General features: G+C 39.4%; 1 protein-coding gene across 1 annotated transcript in view; it reads right to left on the bottom strand.

The window, feature by feature from the left end:
* The window catches only part of LOC146547174 (transcription activator GLI2.L-like), a 94867-nt gene extending 78124 nt beyond the window's left edge, over positions 1-16743 (bottom strand). Inside the window, exons 1-2 of the mRNA XM_085265288.1 lie at positions 16471-16743; positions 2921-3029 (exon numbers count right to left, since the gene is read on the bottom strand). Coding sequence (XP_085121414.1) covers positions 2921-3020 — 100 coding nt within the window. The 5' untranslated portion in view covers positions 3021-3029; positions 16471-16743. The remainder of the gene's footprint in view (positions 1-2920; positions 3030-16470) is intronic.
* Positions 16744-21183: the final 4440 nt, after the last annotated feature.

Below are 21183 nucleotides of genomic sequence, written 5' to 3'. Positions count from 1 at the left end.
TGTGTCCAAGTGTTGGCCATAAGAAGAAAGCGTGTGGTTTTATTAAAATATTAAAGAAGTCCACGTCCAGAAATGGAGCGCCATTCACTTGAACCCAACATGTAGTCTCATATGAACAATTAAAGCTGTATTTCTTCATCATTGTGGCAGGCCACCAAGTTCTCCATTAATAAAGAGAAGAAATGTCACCAAATCACTGGCTGTATTTACATTTCAAACGCGGCCCACTCTGCATCCACGTCAGAGCTGCTCCACCAGGCCTTTTTTTTTCATCCCTTTTATACACTGGCGGTAAGAACAAGGTCTTTTAACCTCATTATCGAGAGCTTTCATCACACGTTCACTGACATCTTTAAAACATGCATCTCTTTCTGCCTCTCATGTCACTTCACGAGACATTCATCATGAAAATACCTCAGCAGGTGGTTCATGTAGTTTAAATGTGGCTCAGCTGAAGGTACTCACACAATTTCATCTTCTTCTTTTCCTTATTTTCTGTCATTAATACAACGTTGGATTAAACATCACTGAAGCTTCAGAAAAGCAGATACATGTTTCTAAAAGTAACCATTGTTATTTTTACTTCTGTAGTCAGCCAGTCAGAAGAAAGCAGGTTTTTAGGGAGTTGGACCCTAAAGATTCATGAGATAAAATGGCTTGTCTTATAAGATGAAGTTGAACGCCAGTATAAGCTGATTCAGTTAATAACTGCCTCTGCTGCTGTTGGAGGTTGGAAACTGTACTACTGTCGGTCGAAGACAGAGGAAGAGGAGAGGGGAGAGGCATGTTAGGAGATAGTGAGAGAGAAGGAAAGGCAGGAGTGTGGAGGTGAGAGTAGAGACCCCCCAATTCGAAAAGCCAAAAGATGATTTCCAATTTCATATCTAAACCTGTAGCTATACTAACTCATTCAATCTGTTTTATACAGTCTGGGTAAAATGGCTCACGTTTCTATGGCCAGTGAAACCAAGATTTGAGGTAATAATTGAACGTCTCTGCAAATCTCAGTTACTTTAAGCTCTAAAAGAAAGTTAGCAAAGTGGAACTGTAACAAGGCTGAATAATTTTATATAAATATAATTAAAATGAAAATATTGATTGATTTTATGCATTAATGGGACCCCCCCCCCCCCCCCCCCAAAAAAAAAAAAAAACCAACAATAAAAACAATAAAAAAAAAAAACAATCTGGCTAGTAAAAATGTCCAGCTATCACCTCATCCTAACTCACTCATCTTTGCTCATATCCAGTCTTCCTGCAGGGACCTGTACACATTAATACAGGCTGAGCATAGACTGTGGTTTATGAGTTATTAGCAGATCCACATTATATTATAAGACAAAAGTGAAGTGCAGTGATTCTGCTTTCATCCAACAGGATGTGACTGCAAACAGAAGTCTCATTATTAGACGTCTATAGGAACGTGAGCCTACTTCTCACATTAATTATGAGCTCAGTAAATATTTTCCGGATGTCACTCAGGACCTAATAGTCACTCAGACAGGAGCAACTCGAGGTTCAGTATTTTGCCCAAAGATACTTTAACACGCACAGAGAAGTTGGGGATCGAACCACCATCCTTCAAAATACGATTACCGGACAACCTCCTCTACCTCTTGACCCCATCCAGTTTTAGGTTGTGTTGTGTTAAAATATAAGACGTACGAAATAAGTAATACAATACAAACACAACAATTAACTTACTGTTGAGTTTCCTGATAGAAAAAACTTGCACAAAAGGTTTTGTGCTTAGTTCTAGTTTGTAGTTTAACCCACATTCACTGCAATAAGGTTGGCGTGACCAAGGCTTTCAGTTTGACCTCGGATTTGTGGTTTAAACTGGTTTAACTAATCATTATTATTAATTTCATCAAATTATTCCTGATAATCACATGAGTACAAATAAAGCCCATTTTCTGAATGGGCTTTATCAAGTCCATATAGTTGCAAAAACACTGTGAAAGGTAAGGCACAGGCAGGTTAAACACTTAATTCATTGAATTATTAAAGATTAACTGTTGGAAAATGATAGGAAACCAACTCCATTTCCTCTACGTCTCTATTCAAACAACACACTGAGTTATAATATCCAATAAAACTTGACAAAATACAAGTTGTACTAACTAGAAAATCCTTTGTGATTTGGCGAGGTGCTGACTTTTGGGCCGCGTTGCCAGCTTTGTCGCCTCTTTACCAGTTAATGAGTGTTTCTTTATAATGGCAGGCCACCAAGTCCTTCATGAATGAGTAAAAATGTCACTAAATCACACGTTTAATTTGCATTTCAAAGCCAGCCCATCGGCTTGCATCTTTGTCGATCTCTGAAGCTCCGTGTCATCAGCTCCACTTTTTTTTTTTGCCTTTATACTCTGGAGGTAAGAACAAGGTCTTTGAGCCTCATTATGCCAAGCTTTCATCACACGTTCGCTGACATCTTTAAAACATGGGTTCTCTCTTTCTGTCTGTCCCTCCCTTGTGAGACAGCATCGGTGCTACTCTTCATTTAGTTCAACAACACAAACATTCACCTGCCCCAACACCCCCTCCCCACCACCACCACCTCTCTTGTTATCCACTCATCAGCGTTTACAAATGGTGCCACACTCCTTGACTGTAGACACTGGGCCTTGATGCCCATTAATGATGCTCATCTGAGCATTGTCTACTTAGGATTCCTATCAGACATCTACTGTAAGTCACCTCTGACTGCTGCTAGTATCTAAGGAGAGCCACGAGCATCAGCTCCCTAGTTGGCGCCTTGTCTTTGAAATGTATATTTCATCACTTGGTTTGCTCCCCTCTTTGCCCCCTGGCTGAACACTTGGGAGACCTCGGTTCACAGCGTGGCGAGGCCTGATGCTGGGCTCCAAACTCAAATTCAGTCACTGGTTTAAGGAGAAAGTTTTAAGAAGTGCCTTACCTCTGGTCTCTGAGGGTGAGGGTTTCTTTGGGAGGTCGGTGAATCCGCTACCGTCCATTTTGTCTTTTTTATCTGTGGCTCTCTGTGGTGAAGTCTCCATGGTCGAGAGCTGCAAAAGCAAGAGGAGACAAAAAGAGGTGTTAGAGCCGACCAAGTTGAGCACACTCGAAAGAAAGTGTTCATTTAGGCCAGGAAAAGGACACTCCACAAACACTCTGGAAGCACTTAAGAGTACTTAGAGGTTCCTGAAAAATACCCAAAGAGAGCCTTTTTAGGCCAAGACCTCAAAATGGAACAGCAGCTATATTAAATAAATCTTTTAAAGTAGTTTTAATACATGTCTAACAAGTTAACCTCTTTACATCGACCAACATAACCAAGTTCTGTTATGGTTCTGTTAATATCAACCTCTTTTTTTATGAAGTTTCCACCTCCAAGCAGAAATTTCACTTTAAAATCAGCACAAATCGACATATAAGATATTATTTGAAAGATAACCCATTCAAAAAACTCTGGACTCTTAATTTCTGAAGATGTTTTTTCAGCACCTTAAAGCTTTGCCAGCATTTTGGTTGGACAGTACATTTATAATTATATGGAAAAAATTATTCTGAGGGGGGCAAATGCACAAACGCACTGTGCAGCCAACACACTGTAACTTATGGACCTCCATCGATGACCCTGACAGGGCTGTACGCCGAAATGCATCAGTCAAACAATACAGTTCTTTGACTTCTGACTCTTCACTGAGTCTCTTAACCCGTAGTTGGAATTAAACTGTGTTGGACTGCAAGAAGTGATCGTAATACACAAATCAAAGCTCACTATATCATCTATAGTTTCGTGAATTTGGGGAAATATCATCAAATATTTCCTTGAAGAAGAAAAAGTTGTGAATGATCTGTGAATGAAGGTGCTGCTATAAAATCTGAACATAAACCATCAGCTAGTTCCACTTGGTGCTGTGATTGGCTCAAAGCCAAGCACCATTCGTTAGTCACCCACGAAGGGGTGAGATAATCTCACAGAGCACCAAGCAAACATGTCAGAGGATTTTACGATGAGCAGCAGCTCACTTCACGAGATTTTTGTCTTTTCGCAAACTCTCGCTATTCACGACTCAATCTGCTCCACTGCCACAAGGAAGGGGGGACTCGGGGGTCACCATGGGGGTCAGTTTGTGGGTTAAAGGGGTTAGAGGATAAGGAGGTGGGGGTCTTAGCTCGCATGTCATCAAAGTTTATTTGACTACTGACCTTTCCACCAGTGCTATTCAGAGCTGCTGCGTGGTTTAAAAAGTTGGAACAATACAACTTTATCTTCAAAGTTGAGATGGAGATGAAGAGGACTCTTAATTCAGCTTCTATAGTGTGACTGGGATTTTCCTTTAAGGAGGAAAAAACTAAACATCTGGGAACCTGATTTCCTCCTTCTGTTTCTTTAATAAGCCTGGCAGATCAGATTGGACTGGATCCAAAACCAGCAGAAGTAAATCTGGTGTCAAACAATGGGCACCACTGGCAACAATCCCATGCATTTAAAGATGAAAATACGGATAGAAAGCGATTTACATGACACGAAAGAGGGTCAGTGTAAATTAATTACACAGACATCTGATCATTTAAGTTGTTTATAAATTTAGAAACCTGATAAGAGTTTGCCACATGCCACCTACTCAACAAGAGCCAAAACAGGTAATCAGTTAGTACTATGCTGGTATATCGTTCTAAAAAAACATTTTTGGTCTTTTAATATAAAACAAAGCAATATAAGTTAAATAACTTCATTTTCAAATTACTTTATCAGATGATGTTATGCACTAAATGTCGCTAGACTGGTGAGGCTAACTGACAGTTAGCTGGCTAAATGGTATAGCTTATTAATATTAGTATATTTGCTTATTTTATTAGCAAAACCGTATCACAGTAGAAATGCTAGTTCAGGACTAGCTTGCATCAAAACCACAACAAATCTTTGGATTAATTCAGTTTTTTTTTTTTAAATGAGTCTACATATCAAGAATTGACTGAAAGTCGTGTAAAGAAACCAATGAAAAATTCTCTCAGCTTAATTATTCAGGTTCATAATGTTTTTCTGACAACTTAAAATTGCTGATTTTTTTCAGTGCTAAAATGCACTGTTAATAAATAAAAATGGTAATAAGATTAACTTTATCATTAAATGTATGTACTGTAAGTTGTTTTAAGTCTTTTGCTTGTAAGCTTTTTACATTGCAGTATTGCAGTATTGCAGTATTGCATTGTAGTTCTGTTACTGTTTTGGAGCAACTGTAACCCACATAATTTCTTGAGGGATTAATAAAGTATTCTGATTCTGATTATTTCCACTAAAGTACATTTTCTGAAAACCCTAATGTTTTTACATGATAAACTGACATATGCAGATTTGGTCCCTAATAGAGTCTTTGGTCCTGCCCCATGTATAATATCTTCTGTATCTTTTTAATGATTTAGTGGCAGTTTCAGAAGACAGACCTCTGACCTTTTGGCTCCAACAACAATCTGGCTGCTGTAGGTTGCAGACTTTGATAAACCTTCAGTTCACTGAGTTTGTCAGTGACCAAAAGTCAATTTACTGCCTCTAGTGAAAAAGCAGGTAGTCTGACTGACAGGTGTGCCTGCTGTCTTCAGGATGAATCAGTGTAACAGGTGTGAGAGGACAGCAGTGGAGCCTCATGGGAAGCTCCTCACCACACACAAACCTCTTTTAGTTGAGGTGATAAATGAGGCACGTAATGGCAGCCTTTCACGCCTACAGCCCTCTGATGTGTCCTCGCAAATCATTATTAGTCAAGCTTAACATTTACTGTTCACACATTTAGCTGTGTAGGCCTCTCAGAAAACATTCGTCTCTAAGAGTCACAGTTCTTGGCCTAAAAAGGGGATTAATTACTTGGGAAATTGTTGTAAAGACACAAAGGCAGAAATACCAATTGCTAAACTTACAAATATGACAGTTATTTAATTTTATAATGTAAACTTCTAACATGATTCAGAATTTTCAACAATACATTAAAAAAAAGGAAATAGAAATGCATAAGAGGAACTGACAGCATGGTAGTTGTAGGCTGCGCCAACCTGAGGTGTAGTTACACTTTCAGGGGCGTGCATGTCGGGTTAATCTAGATCTATGTAACACTGTAGGGTTTCAGGAGGGCTAACAATGTCCGTACAGTATAGATTCAACACATTAGTCTGTCAGTCACCAGCTAACACCACCTAACTTGATTGGTAAAACAAATATACCTGCTAATTAATTGTGAGCATCAGACTAATAACTTATTCAAATTTCACTTAATAAAACCTGAACTGAACTTTTTTCCCTGCGCAGTTCCAAAGATACAATTAGTTCGTTTCATAGTGACACAAGTTGCAAAAGTGACCATATTAGGAAAAAAGGGACATTATCAGCTAATGCTTGCTAGCTTTGTTAGCTAATTGGTGTTGAATGACAGATTAATAAAATACCAAAATTTCACTCACTAAACTTTAACCAAAATCCTTTTTTTCCATTTAATTTTTTATATCAGGTCTATCTCTTGCTAGCTTAGTAGCATCTGTAAATGCAAAAGTGGCCATATTTGGATGACATGATGGAGTCATCAGGTGATGCCAGCTATTTATTGGCTAAGAAGTGCTGAAGAACTGCCAAAGCACTAATTTTCTTGATAAAAGATGAGCTTGCACCCTACCATTTTTTCTCTTTAGCTCTAAAGACATACGATCAACTTGACTTGCTTTACTAGCTAATAACTTATAGCTAGTAAAGTTAGCTAATAACGTTATCTAGCACGATTTCTGTTGTGTAGCTGGAGGTCACATATGTTTGTTTTTTTAATTCCTCAAAAAGTCTACAAAGTAAACTATGGTGAAAATTAAATGGCGAGCATGGCAGTGAGCAAAAGCATCAGTGAATTTACTCGTGGGAGTATCTAACAACCACGTTAGCAAGTCAACAGTTCAGTCAGTGAGGTAATTAAGCGTGGCCTCCCACTGTTGTCTGTCGGTCTTTTCAAAAACCTCACAATGATTCATTTGAGTGGAAAAGCTCAGAAAGAGAGCCCTGCAATGGGGTTATTTAACGGAACAACAGCTTCAGAGCGTCCCTCCCCCGATTTCTGCAGAGTCATTGTGAGGAAATCAGCGGCTGTTTATCCTGCCAAGTCATCCTTTTCCCGTCACTCTAAATCACAAACACAGCAGTTTGTTTAACTAACACATCTGACTTTAATTTTTATGGCTTTCCTGGTCGCAAACGTACAGTTTTTAACTGTGCAATCATGCACAGTCTGCACAACCTGTGTTTTGTTTTTCTTTCTGTGCTTGCCTCCGCTCTGAAATTTCAAAGCAAGTCACCTGAGAGAAACACCTTTGCCACTGTGTAAATTAACTAACAGCCGCTGACACACAGGATATATCTTCCTCCTGTGGAGGGCCACGACTTCTAGAAATCAAAGGGCCTGCAGTGGAAGGGTATTCCCTGCGTCCGGGAAACAAATGCCTCTCCTTTCTAGGTGTACTCGAGTACAGTTTGGCTCATCAGCCAGCGTCTGCCTGAATTATTAGAGCAGCTCTTGTCAGGCAAACAAATGACTCTGTCTCGACTCAAAAGGTCACAGCGCAGTGGAGTAAAATCACAGAGCACGCAGTCAATTCCTCGGAGCGGTACCCCCTTTTCCAAGGGCCACTTGCTGGAATTTATGGCTGGGGCCTACACCTATTCTCCCTTGAATAATAGCTATCCCGTAAAAGAAGCCGGGGTCGGTGGCAAGTCTAAAATAAAATAAATAGAAGGGGTGGTTGTTTACTGTGTGAAAGCACAAACAGAGGCTAACGGTGACATGTGGATTTATACCGAGGAAACGTCCCCCGCGAGGCCCCCATTTGTCCCTCAGCTGATGGTAAACAGACTCGGACCATCAGCCAGGCTGGATGTTTCTCCGTGAGATTCCCCTCAGAGGAGGATGTTCAATATCCTGTGGCTGATCTCCTCCTGCCCTCGCCAACAGCAAACAGATGTGGCGGCCGAGTTCAGAGGAGAAAGCAGCACGGCGGGATGAATGGATGCCTCCCACCTGAGTGCCATGGCATGCCCTGACCTCACTTTTATGTTGTTTTTGAGGCAGCCCAGAGCTTTCTGCGAGGCTCGTAGGAATTCAGAGCACTCATGTTATTTCAAAGCTGGAAATAAAACCCACATTTTACCTGAAAGAAAATGTTTTAAATAGGTACGAAAAAAATCATACATATACACCAAGAAGGAGATGTTTCATACACTACAACCAGGAGTTTGGACCAGCCGCCTGTGCCACATGGTGATATGAGCACTGAAAGTTTAACAAAAAGGCTCTCTCTGAAGTTTTGGTTTTAGTTTCTTTGTAGAGCCTAAATGTGTTTGTCAACCATTAAACCATTAAATTTAAAATATTTCCATTTCCTGTACTACTGTTGAAAAATGCTGGAAATGTAGTTAAAAAGCATCAAATTTGAACCCATCACTACGAGGGCCTGTACCTGGGAAAATGTTTTAAGTAAAGCTACCAATTAAAATATCAAAATAAAACTTTAGAGACATTTAACCAGAATTTTTAAACTCATTTACCAAGATGTCCCCATGTTTTGTTACCTTTTTCATTTTTTGTGGCATTTTTATTAAAATGCTTATTTATTATAAATAAATACAAACTGCCATTTCATAATATTTTATTACAATTTGATACAAATTTAAATATTTATAGATTTTCTAATTCTAACAGTTTATCTTAACTAAACCATAATTTAGTTTTACTTATAACACAAGAATATTATAGAACACAAGTTTGAAATTCTTCTTTTAATCTTACTCAAAATTGTATTTTAATATACTATATTTCTAATAAAAAAAAATGTATGAATTATTTTTAATCTGTGTTTTTTGACAGTAGAGCTTTGTGATACCTGACTGGTGTTTTGTATTCTCCTTACCTGTTCTGTTTGAAATTCTTTATTATTTATTTTTAGTCTTCTAAATCTCCTCAATAATTCAATAATAACAAAACTCACGCAGTCATCTCAGACACAGAAGTGAAAATGAAACACATAAACAGGGTTAATGTGTTATTTACTTTATCAATTAGATGATTAATCAGGAAGATATTTCTTTCAGCTTGTACATGTGAGAAATTCAGTTTTATTGTTATTGAATGTATTTGCATTCATTTCGATAAAGAAGCAGAGCTTAGATGTTCTCACTTCTTTCCCTACGTTTAAATGATTAATCTGGATTTTAAAGGGTCAGACACTTCCAGCTGACATTAACTGAAATTTTAATTTTTAATTGTAATACCAAAAACATTAAACATCAAAGTTGAAAAACAAATGCTCAGATATCCTGTTTGATAGTTCTGTCTCCAGAGCAGGGATTATCTATCAGTTCTGCCTTACAGTGGATCTATTCTGCTCATTTGCAAAATAGATCCACTGAATAGCTTTGCATGATTCACAGCTTAAAATAATACTGCTGTGTCCCTAATGTTTTGGTAAATTACTGGATCAAGTCACAGTTTACTTGAGTCCTGCACGTGTTTCAGGTTTGATTCCTGACACTTAATCCCGTTACCGTGAGTAAAACACCTAAAGTGTCTCCCTTCTCCTTCTTCTCTGCCTCTTTTTTATTAGGTTACACTCTGAAGGACCGCCTGAGCGTGCCGATGGCGTCGAGTCCACGCTGACCAATCGCTTTGATCCCTGACCCCCAGCCAAATGGTCCGTCTACAGCCCGGCCTCTTGCTGTTTTACAGCCTCACTTTGGACCGCAGACTTCCTCCTCGCTGCCTGGGTGGATCTACAGTAAATCCTAAACTTTGGTGATTCTGGAACAGGTCTAGTATTTTCCATAGTGACACACAATTGCTGCACAGCTCAATAAATAACTAATATAACAGTTACATTATCTACACCAAACACAGATTTGGTTGGATATATCATGGATATTACAGCAGTACAGATTTACATCAAACTAAAGGCCTCATAGCCTGAATGATGAATCATAATTTCTTTGTTGACTAGAGTCTGAATAAGTCTGTTTTTGCTGTTTTGAATGAGCAGTTATTTATTTTAATTACATTTTTACTCATTGAGCTCCTTTATTTGATTTTTACTTCATGTTTTATTTAACTGAGCTCCTTTCTTTTGAGTAGTTTTTACATCATTCACCTTTTTTTGCTTATCTTATCTTATAAGCTGAGCGAGTGTCTGTGCATCTGCAAGCTGCTTTGCAACCCACACCCATCCCCACCTCATCCTCAAATGCACTTTCTGACATCCGACACCACCTCCATTGTCAAGTTTGCTGACGACACTGCTGTTGTGGGCCTGATCTCTGACAACATCGAGACGGCCTACCTGGAGGAGATTAGGAACCTGGAGACCTGGTGCCAGGAGAATAACCTCCTCCTAAACATCAGCAAGACTAAGGAGCTGATCGTGGACTTCACTACAAAGCAGGCGAGGAACTACAAACCCCTCATCATCAGTGGCACGCCAGTGGAGAGAGTGGACAGTTTCCGATACCTGGGTGTCCACATCACTCAGGACCTGTCATGGTCCTGTCACATCAACACCCTGGTTAAGAAAGCCCGTCAGCGTCTCTTCTTCCTCAGAAGACTTAGAGACTTCCATCTGCCACTGAAGGTGCTCAAGAACTTCTACTCCTGCACCATCGAGAGCGTCCTGACGGCAAACATCTGCACCTGGTTTGGGAACAGCACCAAGCAGGACAGACGAGATCTGCAAAGGGTGGTGCGCTCGGCAGAACGCATCATTCAATCAGAGCTCCCTGACCTGCTGTCCATCTACACCAAGTGGTGCAAGTCCAAAGCCAGGAAGATTATGATGGACCTCTCCCATCCCAACAATGGACTCTTCTCACTGTTGAGGTCTGGGAAGCGCTTCCGCTCCCTTAAGGCCAAAACAGAGAGAATGAGGAGGAGCTTCTTCCCCCAGGCTATTCGGGCCCTGAACCAGGTGTAGGACTGGACTCTCCCAAACACGTCACTATAAGACTGGACTCTCACACTCGTCACCACACGCACCACCACACATTTCCTATAATCCTATAATTCCTATAATTTATAATCCTTATCTTTATAATCTCTTCTGCTATTTGCACATTCTTTACTGTAAATTCCGAAGTTAATTTGTAAATTTTTGTAGTAAATTGTAAATATTGTAAAACTTTTCTTCTGTCATTTAATGGTCGGGCATTGTACAGCTACAAGCATTTCACCCCCATGTCATACTGTGTATGGTTGTGTGTGTGTGACAAATAAAATTTGAATTTGAATTTGAATTTGAATTTATTTGTCCATAAACGGTCATGTTGAGGTTGACAACCCAACCAAATAAATAAATACTACTGATGGAAACAGCACCCTTATTTTGACTCCAGATGTTGTTACTGAACTCTTTTAAACTGCATTCTTACATTTTCATTCTTAGAGTTAGTGTTAGAAGTAGTAACTGTTCAATACTGTGACATGATAGCGAGGAAACTGCTGTGTGACCAGAGCAACCTGCAATAGAGCTGGAGGACAGGATGTTAAAAAGGATCCAGTGAACTTCAGACAAGAACTCGTTTTGTGTGTGGATGCTTCTCATTTCATAAAGATGTTTTTTATTAAATAAAAAAAAGTGGAAGTGTAAATCCAATCAGATTAAATAAATTCAGTGTGTTTTTCCCAAAAAGGAGAAAAGTCTTCACAGTTGAATTATTTAAGTGTTATGAAGGTAACTTTTGACCCACATGAACTTTCAGGTTTATGTCCACAAAGATCACAGCAGGAAAAGGTTATTCATGTACATAAGTTTCTCTTTTGCTGCATCTTTAAAAGGCACAGATTACCTGTTAGCAGTGGTCATGGCAGGCTTAAGGTAAACTCAGACGACGACGCTGATGATGATGATGGTTTCCCTGTCAGCTTCTCTCTCCTTACGCTTGGTTTAACTTTTGTTGGTCAGGTTCACTTTCACTAACAGTAACATAACATGTTTTTGACAACTTGATTATTCTTATTTGACTTTTCTAGTGTCTAACTTCTGCACTCTGTGTGTGAGGAGGTGTCCTCACAGTGACAGGAGAAAGTAACGCACTGCAGCTTAAGAAAACACCAGCCATCAGAAAAGTGCAGCAAACCTAACAAAACACAACACAACCGTTTTTGGGGAGACAATAAGCTGACGGACCAGCTGTGGAAGTGACAAGCTAACAGTAAACGGCTACAACACTGATGAATCTTCTGCTCCTCATAAGTTTTGGTTTCTGTCACGTCTGTGTCCCCAGAATCATTCATTTTTGTTTCCTAATACAGTAAATTCAGATTCAGTAGATTCTTATTATTTTATGTATTTGTTAGGAAAGCTGTTTTAAGTCAAGCCTGATGTGATAACACACATAAGAAGTGTCCTTGCCACAGCAAGAATTAAAGCTTAATCATATGGTAAATGGTAAATGAACTGGTTCTCACATAGCGCTTTTCTACTCAATATACTGAAAAGCACCTGAATCCAAAGTATCGGTATTAAAGAAGAACTAGAAGTAGTTGGGTAAATGCCTCTTTAATCGGCTCCTGCTGAACCAATGATCGAGGATGAGCTGTTGAGTTTATATGCCGGTAAAGGTGCACATCACTGCCATCCTACAAGCTGAATGACAACATTTGCAAACTTTAAGACCTTTAAAATGGTGTCGACTGCACGGTTTGGAGTTTGATGTGGTAGCGGTGCAAAGTGCTGCATGTTTAGTGCTCTCCCCAAAGAGTTTCAATTGACACCTCCTTCTGATGCTTTTGCTGCGTAGTAGACATGATTAGTAAATAGGAAAGTTCATCAGTTTTTATCTATTCAGAGCTAATGGGCCTTTAGTGAATGTGAACCAGGCATCATCCTGAGAGGAGATTTTTGGTCGTTTGGTCAGAGCAGAGCTGATACCTGCAGAGCCTCCTGGGAGATGAAGTCTATCCCCGACCCCTCACAGGTTCCTGTCTCAGAGTTTTGGGCGTGTCCGGGGGGGTCGGCAATCATGTACAAACGCTACTGAGGGGTGACTGATTGCTAAAGAATCCCAGAAGCCCTGCGGGGACGCCATGTGTTAAAGAAGTTGGAGAAGTATTTAAAAGAAAGTGGTTTTTTCTGTCAGCTGATGTAGTTTGGCAGCTTTTCAGAGCTCGTTTTAAGGCGAGGAAGGATGCAGCGTTTCCTTAACGTGTCAGCGCGTCATGGCGGGTGTCTATCCGCGCAGCGAGGAGCATCCTTCACATCCGCCCTTCAGATCAGCTCGCTGTCCCTGCAGGAGTTAATTATAAGAAGCATCAAAGCTGATCCTGAAAAGCAAAGAGGAGGAACTACAGGCCCCCGGCGGACCACGGCGACCTTTGATTTCTGCCGGTCCTCCGAGTGTTTTTCTACATGTGCGTGCTGTCAACACGTTCTGTGACGGCTGCGTTTCCTCTGTTGGAGGAAGTTTTCTCGTGTCGTGGAGGAGCAGCGGGGCGAGCTTCAGAGTCAATGTTTGTAGATCTGAAAGCGACTGAGAGACTCTTTATTCCTGCAGCTTGTCCCCACGAGCGGCTGAATAATCCTCCCCTCGTTTGACCCGCTGGGGCCGGCAAGGAAAGCAAACAGCCACTTAAAACCAGCAGAGAGAGTGAGCAGAGGAGGGTCAACTAAAACCTGAGCACAGTTTACCTTTCGAGGGTTAACTGTTGCCTGAGACAAGTTCTCAGAGACTGAAAAGATGTTTCATTTTCTCTGAACAACGATCTAAAACCCAAACATTGTCCGTTTCTGGTTATTGAAAACATGAGCGAAGCTGATCACATCCAAAACAAGTTCTTCTCTGCAACGAAAACAAACGAAAAACCAAAGGTTTGAATTGTTCATCAGACTGTTTAATCAGCGTCCTCCAAAGTCCTTGCAGCCTAAAAACCACCAAACAGCTCCGAAAGGAAAAACTGAAAGGAAGCTCTGTCCACGGATTCTTCATCATTCTGGCTTTAAATGTTTAATGTGACTGATGAATCAAGATAACTAAGTGGACATATTTATGGGGAAAGGCCACCATAAACTTAAAGGGACAAGAAAAGCAGGTAAAGCTGTTTATTGATGAGTCAGGTAGTGATTTTCAGGGAAAAATGACACAAAAATCTGTACAATCTCAGAAGGTTTTAGGGACTTTGGGGCAAAGAAAGGCTGTTCAAATGCTTTAAGTAAATTTGCAGATAAATTAGGGGTAGAAATGATTATTAGGTCAGAAAGAAGGTGCAGGTTAATTAGAGTTTCTAAGGCCTGTGACGTGGACGTTTCTCTTCTCTCGGTTTCTTTTTCGGTCTTTTGAAATCTGCTCTCAGGAGTCCTTTTGTTTTTCTCTAAAGCACAGAGAAATAAATCTCCGACTGCACAAAAACATGCTGTATCTGAACGTTGTGGACGTGTCAGTGAAGCTGCTGGAATCTGTTTAATGATTTCTGTTTTCAGGGGAAAATGACACAAAAAAGCCTGAACATGTGCCGCTTTCATGCAGCAGAAATGACAGAGCAGGTCTTTTAGCAAAAATATGTGAAACAGAAGCCGACCGCTTTCAGTTAATAACCAGATTTCAGCTTCAGCGACAGATCCAGATGTTTAGAACAGCTGAGAATCAGAGCGGTTCCTTTTCAGCCCGAACTGCTTCAGTCCTTCAACATGAAGTCAAAGCACCAAAGAAAATCAGCGGACGGAGCTTCACGTCAGCTTTAATTAATAAAGATGGGAAAATCTTTGAGTTCCTCTGCGGCTTTTAGGTTTTATACGACTTTATTTATTTTCCCTTAAACTCCTGAAGTGTTTCAATTGGACTGAAACCCAAAAGGAGACAGAGAGAGGCAGGAGGAGAAGCAGGCTTTATCTTCACCTTCAGCCCCTTGTTAAATCCTACAAAAAAAACAATCATTGCATTGCTGATTTCTCTGCACTTTCAACATTTTAATCTCAGTTAATTCACATCACACTGATTTTATTTTTCCAACACACTCCTAAAAAAGTCTTGCTCAGATTGCTCTCATTTAGGAAGAAGGAAAGCAGCAAATATTATCCTGGAACAAAACAACAACTCCCGACTCATCAGTGAACGGCTTTAGCGACACATCTGGATGTTGTTCTCACTTTAGAGCGTGACCTTTGATTCAGGTGGGAAACATCTGCAGCAGCTGAGAATCGGAGCGTTTTGAAGACGGCTGCTAACCGGTGCAAATATTCGCTCAAAATAACAAAAAGTTTCAAGCTCAAATCATACAGGATGCAAAGATGGAAGATTTGCTTCTTTTCTCAAAAGAGAAATAACTTTTTTTCTGTGTCTGAAACAAGCAGGAGCTGTAAATCTGTGTGTTTAGTTTGGTGTTCAGACAATTAAAAAAGCCTCTTTTCAGGCATTTTTCACTTTTAAACACTCAAATGTGTTTTTTTCAGCTCTCGGGGCTCCCTCTTTCCTAGGACAGAGGTCAGGTTGTCCACAGTGTGTTTTTTTCTGTGCTAAATGGTGAATCTGCTTCTCTCCCTCCAATTCCCTCCTCTGCTTTTCATCCCACTGAAACCCACCAGGAGCGATGCCCCGGGGCCACACGGCGTAATTGCTGCGGACTTGTTGTTTTGTGGGATAAGAGACTTTTGAGTCCTCACAGCGGGGCGTTTCTCTCCCCCCCTCTCTCGCTCGCCTCAATCTTTTTCTCCCCCCCTCCTTCTTCCCGAATCCCTCGTTTTCCCCCAGTTTTCTCTTTCACTTCTTCCAGCCTCAGTCAGGATGAAAGTGGACGTCCCCGTCCGCCGTCGCCCATGCCCATGTCATCCTGAATAAAGGGGGGCCCTCCATTATTTTCTCCCATCTCTGCACCCCTTCCTCCTCCTCCTCCTCCTCCTCCTCCCTGACTGCTGGAACTCTTCATCCTGCACAATGGAAATGCACTAAAACTTTTTTTTCTGATGCAAATTAATGCAACCGGCCTTTCAGGATTCAAATAAAAAAAAAAAAATCTGCTGTGGACTGGAGCTGAGGGAGGAAAGGAGGTGTCAGTGCGCCTCATGTTTGTCTGAGGCCTTCAGGAAGCCTCCATCAGAACAGCTTTTAAATTCATCTGATTTTGAGGCTGTAAAAAGTGACAGTAATGTAAAGGAAAAGCTCAGAGAGCATCTTAAATATCAGGTTGCACATTCCTGGAATTCCTGCTTCCTTGCAAACCTTCAAACATCACCTGGAATAAAAGCTCCCAAAGTGTCTTCTTCTCCCGTTTCTCACCTCCTCTTGTGCCAGAAAACGATCAAGTATTAAAATCAGATGATTTTTTTAAAGCAAATTTAAGTAAAAATACTCTGAAATTAATTTTAAAAAATATAACTGATAGAAAATAAAGCAAGTGTGATATTTAAACTCAATTATTTAAACTGATTTAAAAGTTGCAGACTGCGCTCTGCTCGGAGTTTCTAATGTTTCCGTAAGCACATGGCCGACCAGCGGAGACTCACCCGACCTTCTCCTCAGTCTTCTGCTCTCTCCTTCTGTCCTTCCACTCAAACTTTTCCTCTCATCTAAGACCCACAAAGCTTGAAATCCATGTGCGGTGCACGCAGACACGCGGAGGAGTGCGCGCCTCGGGTGGAAAAGTATCCGCAGAAAGATGTCCGAGCGCACAGCCTGAGTGGGACTCGGAGCAGCAGAGGAAGACTCCGATCAGCTCTCCACGCCAAAGTTTGGAAGAGAGGAGGAACTTTTTTTCCTGTCCGGGGATGCTGCGGAGCGTCACTCTGGATGGCTTCACCGCCCTCCCCTCTCTCTCTCTCCTCTCTCTCTCCTCCCTCTCTCTCTCTCTCTCTCTCTGATGGGACGGACAGACCTCCTCTTCATCACCTCAGAGGAGAGGAGTGACTCTGACTCCGCGCACACAGCAAACCTCAGAACTTCCCAATAACTCAGACTGAAACAGAGAGATTCAGGTTACCTCAGAGGCATTACCGGCTCACTTTACCCCGTCAGTTCATCAGTTTGATGTTTAATATTAGTGCAAAACTGTGTGTGTGTGTGTGTGTGTGTGTGTGTGTGTGTGTGTGTGTGTGTGTGTGTGTGTGTGTGTGTGTCCTATTTAAAGCCACTCAGCGCGTCTCCGCATAATTGAGGTTTGCGAACACGATCTCAGTTTTTAAAGGTGAATATTTCAAACACACTCCGAGTGTTTCTGTGAAAAAGAAGGATTAAAAAAACTGCCTGTGTTAATTTAACTGTGTGTGTGTGTTCTGTCTTCAAAGCTGGACTCAGGCTCCTGACTGAGAGTTTTACTTAAACTTAGTTTTCCTGAAAGCGCAGTAAGCGGAAGGAGAACACGCACAGGTGCATTTCAGAGTGATACTGACACCTGGCGGTGGCTGCCTTCCACTGCACGACGAGTGTCGCTCATAACAGACGCATGAACATGAAGACAGTAAAATGTAGTGAATAAATAAACAAAATAAATGAAATGACTTTCTCTTTGTTAGACACATAATTATAGAAGAATAGAATAGAATAGAATTTCCCTTTATTGTCAATGTATATGTGCTCCGTGCCAAATGTAAAGGAGTAGAAAAAAAATTAAACATAGATGAAATAAAATAACCTTCTCATATCAAAGACACACAGATATTAAATAATTATGAATGAATGTATTGATTAATAATTAATTAACTATTTAATTAATCAATTTAAATGACTTTCTGATTAAAAGACACCGAAATATTAAATAAAACTATTGTATTATCATATAGTTAAAGTTAAATCACTGTGACTTTAATCTTGGGCATAACAGTAACAACAAATCTATGTTGTACATATATTAATAATGATGACAACAGTGGTTTATTATTGTGTAATCATCTTAACAGTGAATTCATATTTTTATTTTTGCATTTAGTACTTTATTGATAATGACTATTATAATTATTATGTACTATTTTTTATTATACATTTAATTTTATTGCTACTCTTAATAGTAGTAGTAGTAGTATTGTTATCCAGCAGAGGCTCTAATTGTTTTATGTGTACACTTTTTATTTTGTTTAATAATAATTATTACTATTTTTAAAGATGTACTGTGTTTTATAATCACACAGTTTGATTTGTTAAACATTATTTCTATTCTGTATTTTGTATATGAATAACAGCAACAATAATAGTATTTTAGTTTATAATGCAAACATAACGCAAATTTGTATTTTCTTTTAAGATTTTAATAGTATTGAGTATTATTAGAGTACACATTCAATAATTCTTACATGTTTTACACCATTTTAATAGAAAAAAAATATAAAGTTAGGAGGAATGCAGACAGTTTTGGATTACATGGAGATTTCTGCAAAGACAGAAAAAAATTAAAGTGTATTAATTAATTTTATAAATGACTGACACACAGCAAACAGGAAGTAAAGCAGAGGCGCTGAGGTATCTGACCTTAAACAGACAAGTATGAACCCCACGTGTCCTTCAACATGACTGTTCTTCACGGACACTCATTTTATCTTTACAAAATGCTGTGACCAACACTTGTGTTGTGACAGCGCCCCCCAGTGGATAAAATGTGTGACTACAACAAACACAAGGTGAATATATGGTGTTTCTGTCCTTCAGCTTATTGTTCATTGATGATAAAAGGCTAAAGCGAGTAATTCCCTACACCAAATGTGGTAAATGTGATTATGCATGACTTTGGGCGACTCTTGTCCACATACAGACATTTGATCAGACTCAGACTCAACATTATTGTCATTCAGCCATTGACATGATATGAACTAATCACAATTCTTTAGCTCTCGTTATTGCAGCTTATCACCGAACTAAAGTAAAAACAGAATAAATATTTGTACATCTTACAACACTAAGTACTAAATATGTTAAATAAAAATGAATCTAAATCTGCTGCCTGAAATCAGATCAAATCAGAAATATATTTTTACATATTGTAAATAAAGTCATGTTTCTAATCATTTTAAATACATTTCAGTTATTTAGTGAATGAAAAAATTGAAGAAATAAAAGTGACTGAAAATTTTATCAGTTATAATTGATAATAAATTAAAATGTCTGAATCTATCTACGTCTACCTATTTATGTTTCGTGTAGATAAATCCGTATTTTAGTAGGTAAACAGTAAGTGCATTAATAGAGAAATTAAAAGAGTAGAAAATACAATTGTATCAAATAAAAATATACATTTATAATACATTATAATTTCATCCATTTAAAAATATTATTTATGTTGAATTTCATGTTTTTTTCTTTTAAATGCATTTATTTTTTATTTATGGCAGTTTATGGCTTCTGTATGTATATATGGAAGATAAAAACTCTTCCACTGAGGAATCTCCTGAGCTTAACTGATTACAGCTCCACTGATGAGCCTCCGCAGTCCTCCAGATGCTTCCTGGGAAATGAAACATCCATCAGCTGTTGTACTCGGATTACTCTGCAGCCAGGTGTGAGGACCTGACAAAAAGCAGAGAAAGCAGAGATGTTTTTGTATTTCATCAAATTATCTCCACCTGCTGGTGAGTGTTGAGAACTTTAGTTTTATAAGAACCACACGGTTCTCCAGTTACTTGTTTACTACTGCTAGCTTTAATAATAATAATATTAATAATAATACATATTACTGTAAATAATAAATTATGATGGGTTAAACATGTGGTGTCACCTCCTGGCAGAAAATTGGACCATCTGCAGTCTGATCCTCGACTGCATCTGTGCGGCCAAATTAAATGAAAATAAAGCAGCTCAGTTCGTGATGGTTAAAAAAAAAGGTGATGTATCACTCGTATCACTTCCATATGGAGATAATCCTGCCTCACAGCAAAAATAATATTGAATATCTTTTCTTGTTTAAAGTAGAGCGTGAGAAATCTGCCTCCCATCTCCACACCTGATCCTGATGACTTCCACAGACGTTCCTGTGCTCGTCCCCAGAGCAGGAAGAAATCTGACTTTTCGGGGTTTAAAGTGAAGTGCGTCATAGTGGATGGAGGAGGCAAAGTTCACAGCTTTAGTCCATCAGCCTCTGAACATGTAACTGTTCACTGGAGATGTGTCGATCATCTCTGCTCTTTACTGGCTGTAAGTGTAAAAACAGGTCTAGACAGGTTTGGACATTTATACTGAAGGGGCTCTCCCAAAGTGTTCAGATGTATGAACATACAACATTTGGCGATAGGAAACATTAAAAAAACTAAATGAGATGAAAAACTTTCAAAATGTTTGGTTGGTTATTAAAACTTCTTCATCAAATACAGTTTACAAAACAATGCCAAATATATCATGAGCACATTTTCTTTTTAATTTGCTTTTTGTTAAAATGTACAAGAATCATTCACATCAAAAACACTGGAAACATACTTAACTGAAGAGACTTAACAGTAAGATTTAAAGACATTTTGGGGTAAATGGTAAAAAAAGATTGCTTTTTGACTAAAAAGTGTTAATGTGTAAAAACGTATAACAAGTAAACATGATAAACCCAGAATGTTTATTTCCCCGAGGGCCCTACATCAGACCTTGCATAATTATGAGATTTTTATCTGTTATGATTTATGATTTAAACTTACAATTGGCTCACATTTGTCATTTCACCATCAAGACACTAGTTGGAGCTGGTGTTCCTCTGTTCAAGTTGATTCAGCGTCTTCTGGTCATTTGAAAAATGGCAGTAGAAGAAAACAGAAATGTGTGTCAGGAAACAATCATACGGAACAGGCCAATCACAGACACTGCAGGCAAGAGTGACCTCATGTGCGGTTACATTTGTAGCGAGGTGTCTGTCAGGTACAGAGTACAGTCTGAGAAGATGTCAGTGTCCCAGAAACAATTTGCTGGTTACAGCTCATGTTCAGAAATACTTAGAAAGCTTCACTGTATGTTCAACGCCTTAAACACTAAATAACTTTTCACACTGTTATCTTAAACTCAGCCAACTACTTTACTGTACTGTTCGTTTTACTCACAAAGAGTATTAATGCACACAGCAGGGCTAACTCCCTGTGTAACAATGTACCTGCTTTTTCATTGTTCACGATCATAGTGACACTGTTAACATTGTTATCCTTATTTCATGAGGATAGTGTTGTGTGGTCAGTGCTTAGTTTTCCATATCCTTCCTACTGACACTCACTCTGTTCTACTGTTGCTTTTCCTTACTCTCATGTTCAGTCTGATGTCTCCTT

Source organism: Mchenga conophoros, linkage group LG23 (genome assembly GCF_057382185.1).
Source record: "Mchenga conophoros isolate Kocher_MC1m ecotype Shallow Benthic linkage group LG23, M_conophoros_male_GT1.1, whole genome shotgun sequence".
Taxonomy (NCBI): Eukaryota; Metazoa; Chordata; class Actinopteri; order Cichliformes; family Cichlidae; genus Mchenga; species Mchenga conophoros.
Note: the sequence above shows the minus strand (reverse complement) of the source record. Positions and strands in the feature narration are given on the sequence as shown.